Source organism: Macrosteles quadrilineatus, unplaced genomic scaffold (genome assembly GCF_028750875.1).
Source record: "Macrosteles quadrilineatus isolate MER2022 unplaced genomic scaffold, UCM_ALF_1.0 Scaffold_7__1_contigs__length_78375512, whole genome shotgun sequence".
NCBI lineage: Eukaryota > Metazoa > Arthropoda > Insecta > Hemiptera > Cicadellidae > Macrosteles > Macrosteles quadrilineatus.
In genome coordinates, this window is record NW_026542600.1 from 73,793,753 (window position 1) to 73,812,650 (window position 18,898).

Here is an 18,898-nt window from a genome sequence, read left to right on the forward strand (position 1 = left end):
GCCGCGCGTCTACAGCCGTAAGGCTGGAGTCACTTGTCTCAATTCCTATGCCGCGACTCCCACAACTATAGTGACTAGTGAAATTGAAATTGCACTACTGACCGTCATGGAAAAAGCACAGTTGACAGCAAATATATTACTTGGAGAAAAGGAGGAAAATGAATTATTAACGTGCTTGGTAAACAACAATGAACAACCTAATCCATTGTTCATGGTACGGTGAAAATAGGGGTTTCAGAGGTTCAGAGGCTGCTCAAAACGCAGCAAATTACCCACTGCATAAGTTTTGAGAGTGAGAACATGCATACAAAAAGCAATCTGGCACAAGTCCCTCAGCATTTCTGCAGATCCCTCATCAAATCCAGCTCTAAGACTAAACCCACAAGAAACTTATCACAAGTCCTCTTTTGCCTTCCAAACAACATTAATAGTAGAAAATACACCAAACATTTATCCAATGCCATACCCAACAGTCAACAGAATCCCATCTGGGTGCTTTCGACCTCCGAAAATTGAGCTAGATCTTCCAGTATTCACGTCAACAAAGATCCTCAGAAACACAAAGAGCTGCGGCCATAGAAATCATAAACACAAACCACAAACATTAAAAGATCTCTACTGATGGGTCTTTCGACTCCATCGAACCAAAATCTGGAGCCAGCTATTTCGCAGAACACTCTAACGCCCCCTTTTTTGATCCAGCAAATTCATGCTCAAGCACCGAAACCGAGCTTCTTGCCATCAACGCATCAGCAATTACCCACTGCATAAGATTGGAGAGTGAGAACATATGCATCCTCAGTGATTCAAAAAGCGCACTACAGCTTCTAAAACAATAAGTCTTCAAATTATTATCATAGAATACAAGAAATATCCCATCTCCTGAATTCAGCTTCAGGCAAAAATATTTCATTACCTAAAAATATATACCACCTAAGCAACCAACTCTCTCCAGTTGCATAGCAACAGTTCATAACACTCTGAGACACAGGTGGGTAAAGAGATGGAATAGTGAACCTACTAGCCGCCAACTTTATTGTATCCTCAATGAACCCAACAACATCGAAATTTACAAAACCTTTCCAGATCAGTAGCATCGTTTGCCTAAAGAGCAAGAACAGGACATATTACACAAATAATTACACAATCCTATCTCTTTCGATTTAACCTCACAGAGTCACCCCTGTGTCTCGTTTGTCAATTGGAATAAGAGACTCTAGAAGAACACATTGTCCACACATTGTCCCAGCAAGTCAGATGGGAGAGATGAGCTGAAGAGAAAACTCCAACCTGACTGTTCTCTCAAAATAATTCTGACTGAGCCTAACTGTTGGAGATTGGCAAGCCATGTATGTGAGAGACACCGTCCGGTCGGTATCACTTGAAGCTAGAAGTACGCATCAAAGAAGTAAGAAGTAAGTTCAATCTACAGTATTACAATGATTTACAAACATTATGCGATTTCATTACTGTTGATGACAGAACGCGACGCGGGGTAAGTTGGCAGCGCTATGCTTGCCGCTCAATGGAAAACACCGTTGCATTAAGGGGTTCCATTTGATATATATATATGAATTTGAACGGATAGTGTTTTTGGCCTCTAGGGACCTCAAAACGAAAAAAATCGTTCCCGGGTCCAGGTCTTACCATGAGTACTACGGTAATAGCTTATTCCCTATATGGGAAATTCGCTAAAACAATTCTGGGCTCGTGACTAGCGTCCTAGGACAAAAAAAAATTGTCGATTATATAAATAATAATCGACGAAGTAGATAAAAGATAAATATTTTCCAAATGTATTGAGAAAGTATACGATCACATATTACATTAAAATTGATATACTGCAATGACCAAATTGAGTACAGCCACGTACAGCCACAAAGCCTACTACTACTGTTACTGTTATCGTTATCCTGTTCTGGTTCTGGTTCCCGTTCTGATGATTTTCAATTTCTCCAACTCCACCTAGTCCAGTCTAGTCCAGTCCTAAGCCTTAATTTGAACTCGAACTCGATCCCTATTCGGCTGTCGGCCTCGCTGGTTGCCCTGGTTGGTTCGTTTTTATTGGTCAGTTCAGTTCCAGTTGTTGGCTAGTTTGTTGTTTGTACCTTTTTAAGAACACTCACTAAACACCGAACCGAATGCCTATTATCCTAGAAAGAACAACTAGCCTACTCAGCGTTGCCAATTCGAGGGTAATTACCCTTTTCGAGGGTAATTTGGGGCTTCGAGGGTATTTTCGAGGGTAATTAATTTTCGAGGGTAAAAAAGGGTAATTTGAACAACCCGAGTGCAACATATATTAATACAGTAATAATAATTTATTTATTTCCCAAACTGTTAATACTCTATGGAATGTGTTGCACAGTCGTCTGATACATGATTTATGAGTGTTTGTAAGATCTATTAGTAAATTAATTATTAATTCTCTTTGTCTATGATTATACTCGACGTTCCGTACCCATTGGGAATTTATGCTTCCACTTCCACAGAAAGCCTTGGAACATAGAACAGTTCCTGGGATAGCAGCTATTTGTTTAATAGCTTCAATCTATATCTTTCTTGAACTAGGTTAGATAGTTGTTTTCAACAGTTGCAGTTGCAAAACTGTGCATTGTGAAGGTGTTCCGATGTTTGTTTAATTGACCTGAGCTGCTTGAATGAAAGTCAATATTATGATTTATGAAAATGAAATTGCTACGTGCATTGAGTGTTCTGAAGCTGAAGTGATTTGTTAAATAAGTATTGACAAATTGTTGTGTGTGCATGAATTATTTATGAAGTGAAGTTTTAACTGTTCACTTAATCTATTTTTTTCGGACTTCTCAAGAAAGAGTGATTGTTAATAAGGCCTAGGTTAGGTTGAGCTATGAGTGAAATTGTTAGATTACAGTTTCAAGGGAAAGCTGTTAGAAGCTAATACACATCAGAAGCAGAATAAGTAACAGTTACCTCGGAAAGTGCTCCAAGAGCAGCAATAATAAGAGCTTTCTGCACATGCACAAGCTGAGGTTCCCGTGGGTGCGGTGCAGAACTCTAGTGTAAATTATTATTCCATTAGGTTCCTGTAATTTGTTTATATTTTCAACACTTTTTAATACCTGAATTTACCCTTGATTTTAATAAATTGTTTAAATATTCAATTTTCCATTACAAAATCAATCATTTATATTCAAAACAGGGCCTAGTAATGTAAAAGTTTCTAGTTTTACGACGTTGGTGGTTTTCGAGGGTATTCGAGGGTAATTTTGGGCCGGACTGAGGGTAATTTCTCAAAAAGGGATTGGCAACACTGAGCCTACTAGCTAACTAACCAACCATATCGGGTTTTGATTGTGGAGCAGGTAAATGCATTTTTTACTTTGAATAACTCATATATTTTAATCATTAGTTGACAAATGTTATTTTTGTTATTAGAGCAGGAAACACAAGTGAAAGATATCTTGGGAATTCCCTGTCTTCTTAACATTTGGTCGAGGCTGTTTTTGGTTATGTTGTCGATTCAGCACCCTAGTTTATATTTTAAATTTATTCCCATTGGCGAAAGTTACGTGCCTGTGTAAGCATTGGGATATTGATATTGGTTTTAGATTTACGAATCCATAAACTTTCTAACTACCCAACTTCTTAGTGTACGCGATATCTATTAATAGGGGGGCATCTGAACAATTATAGGCCTAGGCCTAAGCCCATCTAAAGTTTAGCTTAACATTTCTAAAAGGCTAAGGTTTATATCTTACATTAGTCTTAGCCTAACTAAGACTAAGTTAAGGCAAGATTGACTTCTGTCCCACAATTGGTGATAGGTATTATATATCTAATTATTAATTTAGAATCCTAAGTTTAGATTGTTCAAACTTTTAATAGGCCCTAGGCCTAACTTAACTTAATTTGTGTTCAACTAAGAAATAGGCCTACGGTAGGTTCATTTTAACATAGCCTGAGTTAATGCTGATAGGTCTTGCTTCCGAAGTCGAATAGATAACTTAACTTGGGTACAGATTCTTAACTGGGTGACGCTAATATTGATTGAAATTATCGAATTGAAAATATCGATCAATAGGCCTAATCATTATTTTAGAAAATATCTATTAGCCTATAAAATTAAACTATCATAACCATAACCTAATTTAACCTAACCAACCAAACTTGCTGATGGTGAAAAAGTCGCATGAAGGTTTACTAATCGAATTGATAGTTTCAATCAATATTAGCGTAGCCCAGTTAAGAAACTGTAGGCCTACCCCTTAACTTAATAAAATATTTGGTACTTTGGTATTATCCGGCTCGAGGCCACCCTTATACAGTGTGCTGCGGCGGTTATGTTAGGTTGCATTATCGTAAATATGTTTGTAGGACTTTCCTCGTTTCGTTATCAATTGAACGAGTAGGCTCCGAGTAGGCCAAGGTCAGGTCGTTGTCTTGAGCGTGCACATTACCTGTCACCACATGTATCTGGGGTATTTGGCGGGCGGAAGTATGATTCATCTGATATCGTTCGATTCATAGCAAAACGAGGAAAGTCCGACAAACATATATATAATAACCAAACCTAACAATACCTACTTGGCGGAGTAAATGCGGCAGCTAGCGGCGGCGACACATTAAACTCAATCCTCGCAGACATTGCTGCCTTCTGGGAGTAAAAACGGCTAATCACAGTCATGTCAAATTTGGACAGTAAGTCAAATAATGCATGTTATATCCAATTGATGTACCTAGTCATTTTGGTCTCCGGTAAAAAAATCTCTCTTAACACGTTCGCTACTGCAATAAGTTAGTACACAATTTTTCATTCACATGGACCAGCGACGCACATATGCGATGGCCGGTTTCTACCCATAGACTTCTGTCGCATATATGTCTTCAGTAGACATTCCCTCATTTTTAATTTACCTACCTAACACACTTTTTTTAGGCATATTGCACACTGTGTCAGTTCGGTCCGCTCAGTTCAGTCGTTTTTGAGCACCAAAAGCCAGTGGATGACAGACACTGTAATTTTTCGCAAGTAAATGATATAAGTTGGGGTTTCCGTTAGTGTGATATGAGTTCCAGCAGTAGAAGTGACGAAGATTGCTATTGGTAGATTGCTATTACCATTGGCACTAGCTGCAGAAGAGGATTATAAAGTTTTAAGGGGAAAGAGAAGATTTTGGGTTCACAGTATCAATGCCGCATGGGATAGTGATGTAGAGTAATTATGCTTTTTCCAAGCACTCGACAAGCACAGTTGACAAACAATAGGCCTATATGGAATCCTGCAATTTTGATTTTAACATTTTTCCACCCTATATTCCAACTTTTTTTTTAGTTTTCTCGTATTCCTACTTTGGAACCTCCAAATTCTTTTTGCCCCCTAGGCCCACAATGTGATATTTAACTTCTAAGCCTATAAGTTTTGATGAATCATATTGATGTCAGATGTTATTAAGTTATCTCTATCATATGTTTTTATTACTAATGCTAATCTTTGAGATACTTAACTTGAGAAGACTTTTCTCAAAATGGAGTGCATTTTTACATAATTCTTGTACTGTTTTTTATACTTCACATGGAGGTTTGATATATAATTTATCCATTAGTTGAAATTTTCTACTTATACAGGGTGTCCATAAAAAACGTTTCAGGACTTTGGGAAATGAATCCCCATACTAAAAGGAAGAAAAAAGTTTATGGGAAGGTATGTCCTAAAATCCATATTTACCCAGATATCCGCCATTTTGTTTTTTATACAAAAATATTTTTTTCTGTGGAGTTTTTTATTCGATGATTATGAAACTTGGTAAAAATGTTACCATCCACAAGACCTATAATAGAAAAAATAATAAAGTTGTTCCGATTGTAAATTTCAAAATGGCGGCCGTTTGAATTTTTCTAACTTAAATAACTCAAAAACGGCTAATTCTATGAAAAAATGTCAAGAATACTTTTTTTTAGCATTTTTAATTTCCTATCAAACACTACCAAGATCAAAAAGATCGGACAAAAGATAACTGAAATATTACGTTTTTTCTGTAAAAATAAGGCAAAGTTAGTCGGGGAACCCTTAATTTTTGCATTATTTTTACAGAAAAAACGTAATATTTCAGTTATCTTTTGTTCGATCTTTTTGATCTTGGTACTGATTGATAGGCAATTAAAAATGCTAAAAAAAAGTATTCTTGACATTTTTTCATAGAATTAGCCGTTTTTGAGTTATTTAAGTTAGAAAAATTCAAATGGCCACCATTTTGAAATTTACAATCGGAACAAATTTATTATTTTTCTATTATAGGTTTTGTGTATGTTAATATGTTTACCAAATTTCATAATCATCGAATAAAAAACTTCACAGATAAAAATATTTTTGTATAAAAAACAAAATGGCGGATATCTGGGTAAATATACATTTTCGGACATACCTTCCCATAAACTTTTTTCTTCCTTTTAGTATGGGGATCCATTTCCCAAAGTCCTGAAACGTTTTTTATGGACACCCTGTATATCAAAAGTATTTTGGGACTTCAGAAAAGTAGGCCTAAGCCTAGTATTTGTGGTTGCAGTGCAGCAAAGTACCTACCATACATTAAGGTCAACCCAGTGTTTAAGAGTGGTTTTCGGTATTTTATGTATTTCATGTTATGAATGGACATTAAAACCAAAGTTTAAAAGAAGCTTAGAATGTGACTTCAATTTTGACTAGTAGCCTATTTAAAATCCAGAAACATAAACAAATTAATAATTGGACCTAGTATAGATGTTTTCCTTGAAAAACTTTTATTTATTCCACTTGTAACAGTTTATGAGCCTACTGTTATTACCGATCCCTGGTAATATAAAAGACTTATCAATTTAGAATCGTTGAACTGAGATCAATTGGGCAATTATGTAGGGCCTAAGGTCACATGTTCCTTCACTCTAATAAATGTTATTTCAGTTATAGCCTAAGACCAAAACTCACATTTTATTTGGTTTAATTACTTTAAGGTTATTTCAAAACATATGTTGAAATAAGTTACTTAATTGTTAATTGAACTTATCTATTATTTGATCATGTACCTAATAACTTATATCGGAGATATTGGTAATTAATAATGAAATGTATAACTAAATTTAATTGTTCAACAAGGCCAATATATATAATAATTTGTTTTATTCACAAGCGCTTTCGGAAACTAGGTTTGCATCGTCAGGCTACGTTTAAACTGATACAAAAAGTATATTATAATATTTATTTATTATTAAGTAAATATTTACTTTTTGTACCAGTTTAAACACAGCCTGACGATGGAAACCTAGTTTCCAAAAGCGCTTGTGAATAAAACAAATTATTATATATTGGCCTTGTTGAATATTTAAATTTAGTTGTACATTTCATCATGTACAGTATCTAATAATAATGAATTAATGAATGAAGTCTCTAAACTGCTTGTAAAAGAAGCTCATAAGGTATTGAAAATTAAGGAATTAAATGAAAGTGGGTCAAAATAGATATGACCTGTGTTTCTGAACAATTTGAATAGAACAATGATAAGGTTTATTGTTGATAGTGATGCGAGTGAGCATACTCTAAACAAATAGTGATTGTGTTGCCATAAGGAAATACATATTTTGTGTGTTTCTATCTATTATTTGTAAGATTATTATCAAATGGAAAACACAATCCCTAAATATATTTTTAGTAGGCAGCCTAGTTTTAAAACCAACTTCTTTGTGACAAGTATTTATTCCTACCATTTATTATTGTATTATAGTTCCTGAGAAAAAGGGACAAACTGCTATTATATTAAAAACGTTATTTCTGGCGAAACAGTCGTAAAAGTCAATATTACTAGCTTAATTAGGATATTGAGGGTAAACTGATACTTACATAGTTAAAACATCCCAGGGTTGTAGTCATTGTGCTTTCCAGCTTCATCTTGCCTAATTTTAGCTATTCTTTGGAATTTCCTTTCTCTTTTGTGATCCTCTTTTGCTCTCCTTTCTGTTTTGTTGAATCTTTTCTTATCGTATAATTGTAGCATAGACTATCCAACACAAGTAGACTTCTCATCCCATTGTAAATTTTGAAGCTCGTTGTGTGTCTAGTTCATGTTTAGTCACACTGATTGCTAGTGTCGTCGAAATTTTGTTTATATTATTTTAGGGTTAATTTGATGATTGGTGCTTTACTGTTTGGTTATATAACTAGGGGACGAGTTATTGTTTATGGTAAATTGTTTTATTTGGTTAAACAAGGTTTTAAATGACTGAAATAACAAGAAACAAATTGTAAACAAAACATGACCTCTACAGTGCACTGGGCAGAACTAACAATAAAATTGGCACCCATTTGTTTCTTCACGTGTCCAATACACTCTTCCTTTTCAATTATTACATCAGGGCCATATGGCTAAGCTTCATACACTCCCTCATAACCCTTTAAATCCCATCCCCAAGGTAAGGTAGGCATCTCATCCCTCGACTGCTTAGTGAGCGACAATAAAGCGCCTTTGCACCAGCCACCTCCATTCCACCATTGCTTCTGTCATAGTTCAGCTCACACTCCCTTTCATGTTTCCCATCTTTTCTCTATCTTTACCTGCAAGTTTGCAGCCGTGGCGGTATTTAGATATTACGGTACATGGACATCTAAAACCTTACCTGTTGCCATGGCGGTTACTGTGACACCTCTATTTAGAGAGGAATATCTCCTTTTTTACTGACTGCCGTCCACCACAACGGCTAGGTCAGTGCTCTCAGTTTTTGCTTCAACTTCTTGAACAGCTTCTATCATACATAACATAACATAACATTAGCAATAAGTATTAGCAACATAACATAACATAACAAAGTATTAGCAATATTTTTTATGACTGGTTCTATTACCCTGTTGTACTTCATAAAATCAGTTGGAGGTCCAGGTATGTAGATCATTCCTACATACCTACATAGAATTGTTCTGTCCTCTTTCAATCTAAGCTTTATGTCATACATTCCTTAGTTTTTGAACTGCTCATGAAACCCTTTTTTGCCTCACACTCATTGTAGTGGATTTTAATTTTTGCTGCACAGCCCATTCTACTTTCTGAGTCTTCCGAAAACAATTTCACCAGAACCACATGCTTTGCAGACTACAAAGTTTTGAAATTTAACAGATTCAAGTATAACTAAATAAGAATATTGCAGAGGCTTAGCACTGTTTAGGAATTCATTAGGACTGCTTAATTCTATTAATGAAACAGAATGTGAAGAAAAAGGTTCCATAGTTCCATCACTATTGTTTTTTTCGAGGTTAGGTTTGAATGTTGATGGGAAAGCTCTATCACAGATGTAGAAGAGTTTTTTTTTCTTTTTGACAGGCTTTAATTTCAACCAAAATAAAAACAAAATATTTTGTTTGCATATGTGCCTCCATAATTTGTTTAATTTATACGCTTTATATGTTTTTTTTAATATGGCTATAAAAAATAGATCTTTGGATGTAAAATCCTATGATGTTTTTAGTTGTAATCGTCCTTTGTTATGCTTTAGTAAAGGCTCAGGTTTATTTTGCAGTAAAACAAGTTAGATGCTTTGATGGTTTTCACTGTATGATGGTTTGTTAATATTCATTTGCAGGTGGTGCAGCCAAATGTAAATACCTGAAGAACTTCTCATTTAAGGATTTTCCTCTGGTAAGGTTTAAATATTCATTGACTTTTTATACTAACATTTTCTGGTAGTTTTTACCTTGATAACTTATTTAGTTATGACCTTTAAGCAGTACAGTAGAGTCCCGCAAACTCGGCACTCGATAACCCAGCAGTCTGGATAACTCGGTCATCACCTGGTTCAGAAAATTGGTGATTTTTTGAGTCCGAGTAAAACATTGATTTAAACCAGCTCAAGTCAGATCATTTGGAACCTCCATGTTCTTTACAATGTGATATTTAACTTCTAGGCCTCGAATCATATTGATGTCAGATGTTATTAAGTTATCTCTGTCATATGCTTTTATCACTAATGCTAATCTTTGAGATACTTAACTTGAGAAGTCTTTTCTCAAAATGGAGTGCATTTTTACCTGATTCTTGTAGGCCTACTGTGTTTTTTACTTCACATGGAGGTTTTATAGGTAATTTATCAATTGGTTGGCATTTTCTACTTATCTACCAAAAGTATTTTGAGTTTCAATAGCATTCATAGAAATGTCCTTTCTTTTGTACAAGTACAATATACTTTGCCAAGATACTAAATTCGGCCCTGATTATTTATGCCATTAGTTAATTAACGTCCACCTTGACTGAACCTTCTCTTTTTATTTACACACTGTACCACACATTAACTGCCTGATACCTAAATAATAATTTGCTTCTTCTCACATCTTAGTCTTAGTGCAAAATTGAAATTTATGACTGAGTGGACGTTTGTTATCTTTATTTTGTGAGTTATTACAATTGAAACTGAAGTAGTTTAGTGGAATCAATGGAATACTAAGTTATAACCTCAAAGAGCTTTAATACATTTAAAACTTTGGTTTTTATCTTATTCTATGTTACCAAACCTTTCCGCTAATCTGATCTTGCTGTGGCTGGTCTAAGTCGGATAATCAAAACCCTAATGTACAACAACTATAAAAACATAGTTCTTTTCATTAGGAATGTCCTGTCAAATTTCATGAATGTAGCCTACAGGATTGTTGGTATTCATGCTAAACCCACTTTTCTTAATAATTATTGAACATAATTATAACATTTCAAGATAACTTAGATGGACTTACATAGTTTTAGGAACGATTGAACATAGACCACAGTGCTTAGATTTTGGGATAGTGGGCTTAGTTTTGACATTTGCACATTTTACTATGTTAGCTATGTTTTATGCAAATATATAAAAAATGTAAACCATTATTGTTTGGAAATATTTGGGTAAAAAATATAATACTAGGAATTTTTATTTTGTATGAAATGGTACTATAGTTCAAATCATGTCAGGCTATTTTTTTTAACCTGGTGGTTTTAAAATTTACCTGCAATTTTTTTTCCAAAAAGCAATCAAGTTAGTTTTAAATATTTAAATACAATTAAACCCCTGGACGCTTTTAAACCAAAACCATCATGAAAAATATGAGCCAAGGAACAGGTATTGTCTGCCATAGCACGAGCTCAGCCAACAGAATGCTATGTAGCAGACATGGGTCTCATACTGTGAAATAGATAAAGTTCGGTCAACAACTGCTGATTATTTTAATAGATTTGGTGTGTTAGATGGTGTATAGATTTTATGATGACAGCAATTAAAATAACTTTAAAAATGACTGTTGTATGTATAGCTCTTTGAATTGACATAGCCTTTAAATTCCTACTGTTAATTAACTAAAAAATTGTTTGTCCGAAGTGGCTTTGTCCCCTTTATTTCGGTTAGTCGGGGGTTTCACTGTAGTATATTTTTCATGATGTGTTTTGGTTAAATCACAAATCTTGAGACAAGTTTTCTCAACATTTCTTTGTTTCAATCCCTGTTATCAACATATTAATGTTTGACTGAAAAGGTGACAGTTTCATCTGTACAATATTTGCTATCTGACATGTTTCAGGAAAGCTGTAGCCATGGGGGGTCCATTTGCAGTAGCCTGTGTATTCTGTTTTTTCTGCTGTGCACATGTTAATTGCTTCTCACACAATGATAATCAGTAAGTATAACCTTCTTCTAAACAGCAATAAATATTATTTGCTATGTCCAAAATCTTTTTTGCCGCTAGCTTTTTACAACATTGGATAGTGGTTTATGTGGATTCAGTCATAAGAATTTTGTTTCGAGTTTTTGGTACTTTATGTCTGTTGGAATTTGTAGCTGAATGAACAGGGGTTTACAGTGTTCCTGTAGGGGTTCATAAGATAAAATTATTTCGTCCAGCAGTACAATAAAAAGAAGAGGGCTCAAGTTATCTCCTTGCCTAACTCCTTGCTTTGTGATAAAATTCAGTTGACTTTTGATAGCAATCTTCTAAGCTAAGTGAACCTTTGAATTGAAAACAGGACAAGAAACTTTAATCCTGATTTGGCTCACCTTTTTTAAGTGGCAATACAAAATCCTGATGATCAGGGGGATAGGGTTAATCCCCTTTCTTGTAATATATATATGTATTTAAAAATTTAAACATCAGGACCATATTTTTGATATGTTAAATGTTGAAGTAAGCTAAGTTCTTGTAGAGGAGAAGTGTCAAAAAAAGTAGGTAGGGCTGTAAATACAAGGGATGTCAATGGCTGGTACACATTATTACTCGCCCGTTGCTGCCAGAATCACTGCTTGACATCCCCTTCAAGTTTTGTTTAAATGATTGAACTAGACTGCACAACCTGATGATTTTACTTGCAATGGACAGGGTGAGGTTAAAATGCTTAACCTAACCCTATTTAATATAAACCCTAATCACTTTCAATATTGACTGATATCACTAATTTATAGGAACAATTGTGAACACTCTTGTAAGTTTTTATTTCTTTAAATCCGTCAATTAATGCCTCTTTGTAACAATGTGTTTATTTGCTTTCAGTAAAGAATAATTGTCTAAAATATGGCTACTTCAAAAAGTATCAGCTTTTCTATTGGTGTCAGGTGTGAATGTACTTATTGCCTCTGGTGGATTTCTTTGAAACTATCAACAATGCTTTCAGACTTGGTGGTGCTAATAAGAAGCCTATTTGGACAGATAATAAAGCAGATTTCATTCATAAAGTATTTGAAAAATATGGGGATGGAGAGATTATTTCACTACAAGGCTTTGAGAAGTTGCTGAGAGAAATTAAACTAGAAAACCTAATCCTTCCTCAGAATCTTAGCCCTTCCAACAGCCATGTAAAAAACTCAAGTAAGTTTTGCCTTCTTTGGTTATGTTTTAAAAACTTCTGCTATAGATAAATTTAGAAATTGCTGTGTATTCTTGACATTGCAGTAGAGGTGTGTTATGTGTTATTACAAACTAAAATTCAAGTTTTATTTTATACTTTTGATGTACTTGACCGAAAGTCTTGGTCCAAAACTAAGAGTAGGGCCAACAATAATTAACAGCTTTCGAGGACATCAGCTGTTTTTTTATTTATTGTTTATATAAATGTGGTGCAGCTGCTACAGGTTTTATTCAATAAATATCGGCCTGGGACTGGTTAGAAAAATCTAAATATATTTTATCAAAATTTATAGGTATCATTACAATTACTGTACCTAATACTCAAAATACATTCCTCCTGCTTCGATACACTTAGTTCGGCGTGTCTGCCCCTCGTCAAAAGCCCGCTGGAAGTCGGTGTCCGGAATGCTATTGAGAGCCGCAGTTGTCTCGGCTTGAACCGCCTCGATGGAGTCAAACCGCTGACCTTTCAGTTGCCTTTTTACTTGTGGAAATAAAAGTAGTCAGGTGGAGCCAGATCTGGGCTGTAAATTGGGGGGGGGGGGGGTGAGGTAATGTGGCAATGCTGAATTTTGCCAGTAGCTGGCACACAACAATCTCAGTTTGGCACAGCGTGTTGTCATGGTGAAGTTGCCAATTCTTCACGATGGCTGGTTGTACACGAGTTATGCGATTTCGCATGCGTGTTGGTACCTGCTTGTAAAATGCAGCATTTACGGTAGTTCCAGTAGGCACAAATTCCTTGTGAACTATGCCACACCAATACAAAAAAATTGCATGGTTTTGATTTTGGATTTGGACATCCAAACTTTCTCCGGACTCGGGACTCATCCATGTGCCACTCTGGACTTAAACGTTTTGTTTCCGGGTCATACTGGAACACTCGGGTTTCATCGCCGGTGTTAGGGATGTCCAAACAATTTTTATCTTCCTGGAGGCAGTCCAAGATTTCTTGTGAAATTTCCACCCTCGTCAGTTTTTGTCCCTCGCTCAGGGCTTTTGGCACCAGTTTCACGCAACCTTTTTCATCACCAAATCTTCCGTTACGATATTGTGGACGGTCGTCACTGAAATCCTGGTCTTTTCACTGATGTGAGTGATGGTTAAACGTCTGTCAGAGTTCTAAACGTCTTTCACTTTGGCCACCTGAGCCTTAGTTCAAGCGGTCGTCGGGTGTTGGACGCGGTGCTTGTCTTCAACTAGTTTCCGGCCTTCCTTAAACTTGTTGTGCCATTCAAAAACTCTTGTGTGGCTTAAGGCATCAACCCCATAAGCCTGTTTAATGAGGGCAAGGGTCTCCAAAGCGGATTTTCCGAGTTTAAAGTAAAACTTCAAAGCGTGGCATTGCTCAACGGTATGCTCCATATTGGCGTGACGAGACAATGAAAAAAACACCCGCCACAACAATCTCTTGTATTTAACGATTGCCTGCAGGCGACTGAACCAAAGTGCTGGTGGGTAACCCCTCTCTACCAAGCCCGACAGATCGGACCCTCCTTCACCACTCTGTTGAGGCTACAGTGAACCAGTCCCAATACTTATTGAATGGACCCAGTATATCAATATGTTGTTGCAGTGTTGTTTTGACTATTTAATTACTGCATTCAAATACTACATGAAAGATTAAGGTATTTCTTTTATATTTAAAAACTAGCGAAAACACAAAATTGTCTAAAATTTTATTGAGATTTACTTAAAAAGTTTGATAAATCAATCTTAGACCTAAAAACTAACTAAGTTAAATAAACTAAACAAATTTTTCACAAAAGAGAATAATTTTAATATAAAAATTAAACTAATTAAAAATCACCTATTGCTTAGAGATTGCTGACTAGAACAAAATCAATAAATGGATACTTCTGTAACAGCTGATTGTTCAAAAAGCTGATGGGAGCCATGTTAGAAACAAACTTTTTTATTTAAAAAGTTTAAATTTTAGTTATGTTAATTAATACACTATATAATATATTCAGTATCACATGGCTAAAAATATATTTTGTCTACAGGCCATATGCTGTACAAAGTGGCATTTTGTTGACTTGAATTTGTTTACATAACTGCTGATTTCTCTACATTTTACTTTGCCCGCTACTCTCTGCTCACACATTTTCTTCATTACGGATTACAACTGAACCAAATTTCAATTTAATTATGATTTACAGGAAATGAACTGGTTATTCAACTTGATCAAAGCCAACAAATTTATTAATTTCATCCTATAGGCTACTATTAACATTTCATCAAAAACCTTTTTTTCCCTTCCCCGTATATGAAAAGCTTACTACTCGGTTAATATAATGTTTTTAAATATGGAATAAATATGACTTGTTTATGGAAATATTGTAGTAAAGATTCAATCAGACAAATTGTAATTGCTTTAGTCTGCAGTTTTGCTGCAGCAGGGGTATTTTATATTTTTTGTAGATGAAACATTAGCTTTTTAGTTTTACTCAAATTGTTGTGAGCTTTAAGTGAAAAATGCCTTGATTGGAGCCTTGATTGGACTGCCTTGATTGGTATTGTCAATCAACCAAGATGGGTTGTGCTAGTACTTTATAAATAAAACATTAATAGCTTTATTAAAGTAATATATTTTCCACAGCTCACAACATAACCCAAAATGTACCACATATCCATGAAGATGCTAGATTACCTCAGGTAAGTACTTGGTTTTAAGTTAACTTTATTCTTAAATAGAAAAAAGTTGATTCACCCTATAACTGTCCCAACAATACCCATTCATTGCTTATTAGTAATCAATGTTCAGACCCATCTACAGAACACATCTTTTTGTACACATATTCTATCTATCATTCATACACTTTTTGAAAAAAAAATTGGTTATTACTATTAAGAAGATTAAGAGTTTTGCAAATCATAAAAATATTAGAGCAATTTTAGTTAATTTTTAAAACTATCACTGAAAGCACTTATGAATGTTTGGAGTCATTGCACTGTATTTTGTACACTATACAGTTTTAAAACAAAAAAAATAGTTGATTTAATCTATTCCAAGTCTAGTAAATGTCCTTTTAGTTGTAGTTATTGTTATGTTGGCTGTAGCAATTTTTAGCAATAGTTATATGTTATATGATAATAAAGTTTTTTTTTTTTTTTGACTGAACACCTGACAGTTTGACCAAGACCCCACTACACTACCCCCTCCACTTTGGGCGCTACGTCACACAAGTCGCCGAACTGAGCTCGTCTTGCCATAAAACACAACGTTGTGTGTCACCATGTCCACGTGCTCCGTGTTGTTTGTTTTGTTGTATGATGAACCTTTGTTTATTCGTGTCTGTAGTCAATCATACCATCGTCGTATTACGCCCATTCGTCGGGTTGTTTCATGATGCAAACACAATTATTCTCAGAAGGAATAATTGTGTCATATGTCTACGTTTTTTATGTGGTTTATTTTAAATATTATAATTTATAATTTTATAATTAGAATTTTAAATAGCTAGTGATTATTATATTATTTTTCCACACCTGAATGCCCATTTTGGTGAGAATGGCATTACCCACCCCCCTGTGAATTGGTATCAAAATATGACAAATTTAATACTTTCAAGCTCCATATCTCCCTTAATATTCAACATAAAAAAATTTCTTATATATTTGTATCTCTAATTTTTATTTGTAATGTAATTTTTATTGTATCTCTAATTGAACAAAAACAAAAAATCCGAGATCAAATTTTCAACACCCTTAAGTTTATTATCTCTGAGAGACACGAAACAGAGTTTTTTAAATGCAGTAATAATAAGTTAGTCTTAAAACACTGAAGAAGGGCTTTTATTTGAAAAAAAAATTTTTCTATGTTGTGGAAAAATTTTGCGAATCTCATGGAAAAATGTCTGTAATTTTTTTGTAGTATCTTACTAAACAATTATTCTATATCTTGTCATGAACAATTCAAAGGGCATAAGACAAAAAAGGAAAGGACAATAAAAAATAATAAAAAACCATTGGAAATGAAAAAGGATAAATTGAATCCTGTTTCCTGTTCACAATTGAATTAAAAAGCATTTCAAAAGAGAAATATATGTAGACTTTTGGTAGTTATTTATTGATGTGTTATCATCTACTATTGGTATTGCTGTTAAGATTGAAATTTATGAGATCTAATAAAAATCTGTTAATATATTAAAACATTGAGCTATACTTAATTTGTATTTCCTAAAAGATAAATGTTAATTTTAAGATAAATTAAATAGTTAAATGTTATACCCCTACCATGATTGCCATAAGGTAGTATACTTGTTAATACTTTGTTGTATACTTGTTAAGGTAGTATACTTTAACTTTAAAACAAACCCTAATAAGCTGGTAGTAGATGTGAGATAAATTAATAAGACAAAATAGGCTCTAATATATATATATACTCTTCTAATCTCCAAAATTGATACAAAACTCTCATAAATAAAATATAATTATTTCTTATTATTGCCGTACTTTATAAAATAATTAAATTGGATGGATCTTACTTTAATCTCAGCTACTGGCATAAGTGGTCTCTAACTTCCAAAAAGTACCAAAAGGTTACAGTGGTTGATTTCTGAAAACACCAAACAAAGGCGATAAATACTATTCTCTACAAGTTCGAATAATGAAGAGTGGATTTAAGATCCTTACAACACTTTGTGAAATGTGCTTCTCAAGAACAAAAATCTACAGGTTAGTCTGAACTTTGTAATTTTTCTACTCTTGTTAAAACACATTAAAAATTATTTGAAAATTATACTTTACTTTACTTAACAATCACTACAAGTGCTACATACAATAAATTCTCTGAAATCTTACTATAAAACAATATTAAATTTACTTACAATTTCTACAGCAACCACTTGTTTCCAGACCACAATTTCCAGTAAACTTATCTGACAAAGACTTGAGATGCTTATCATCAAGAACTACCAACCTACAAACCAAAATACTCTACTCTATTACTTGTTCTGTCTTACCAATGATTAAAAATATAATTTTGTTTTGGTCATTTCAAAAAGAAAATTGAATATTTATTTTACCTCGGTACAATGTTAACTATTCCAACATAAGCTATTTATCATACAAGATAAAAACTATTTTATACCATAAAATGACATAGAGACATATAACTAGCCTATACAATATTATTTTATCAATAAAATATGAAAAGCAAACAGTTATTGTACAAATATCATCCGTACAATGTTCTAAAGTATTTTATTGTCAGATTTTAAAATTTATGTTAATCATTGGCGATCCATAAGTGCAACCGATGCAATTGTAAGTTTATGCAGATTACAATGATATATAATACATATATATTACCAATTTATTTTGACGATCAGGGACAGTTTTATCGAAGCGTGATACCAAACCCCGCATTATCCCCGTGTATTGCTAGCGCTGAGGCTGATTGTGACGTCACCGCGGCTTGACTCCAGCACGTAGTGTAGGGCCTAGGGTCTTGGTTTGACACAATCAGTTGTCCAACGTTTTTACTAGGCTAGGTGGATGAGAAACATTAAAAAAGGGGCGTATAAACTCATTAATTTTAAAAACTCTCTCTATACCTCCAACTCATACATAAATGGTCTTCAAAGGACAATTTTAAATAGAACTATCTTACACTAAATCTTGGCTATATTTTCTCTAATTCATTGCATAACACTTTTTAAAACCATAGGTTTTGTTCAGTGTTGGGAAAAGGGTTTTTATGCACATGTGTATTCTGCTTGCCACTCTAATTTACACAATCTTTACCTTGATTTTACTAAAGAAATTGTAATTTTGCCGCAGTGCATCTCCAGCGCTAGTCTTCTCAGTGGTTCTATCCACCTGACACCCTCCATGTACAGGGATGTTTGCCCTGTATTGTTGTCACAACTGATGCCAATCTCCCTCAACATGTCTCCCCAGGTGTGCCAACATCACACATCCGGTGACCTTCCTGCCGACGACAGATCAACAGGTTATCTTCAGTATAATCTAGTGATAATTCGCTTAAAACTAAATTTAAATACCTGCTATTGGCAATCCATACAAATGCTGATG

The 18,898-nt window shown here is 34.3% G+C and overlaps 1 protein-coding gene across 1 annotated transcript in view; it reads left to right on the plus strand.

Annotated features, from left to right (window-relative positions):
• The first annotated feature begins 3,275 nt into the window (after positions 1-3,275).
• LOC128998421 (zinc transporter foi-like) overlaps positions 3,276-18,898 on the plus strand; it is a 38,804-nt gene continuing 23,181 nt past the window's right edge. The window contains exons 1-6 of the mRNA XM_054424543.1: positions 3,276-3,344; positions 9,583-9,638; positions 11,540-11,635; positions 12,624-12,817; positions 15,459-15,514; positions 18,644-18,815. Coding sequence (XP_054280518.1) covers positions 11,553-11,635; positions 12,624-12,817; positions 15,459-15,514; positions 18,644-18,815 — 505 coding nt within the window. The 5' untranslated portion in view covers positions 3,276-3,344; positions 9,583-9,638; positions 11,540-11,552. The remainder of the gene's footprint in view (positions 3,345-9,582; positions 9,639-11,539; positions 11,636-12,623; positions 12,818-15,458; positions 15,515-18,643; positions 18,816-18,898) is intronic.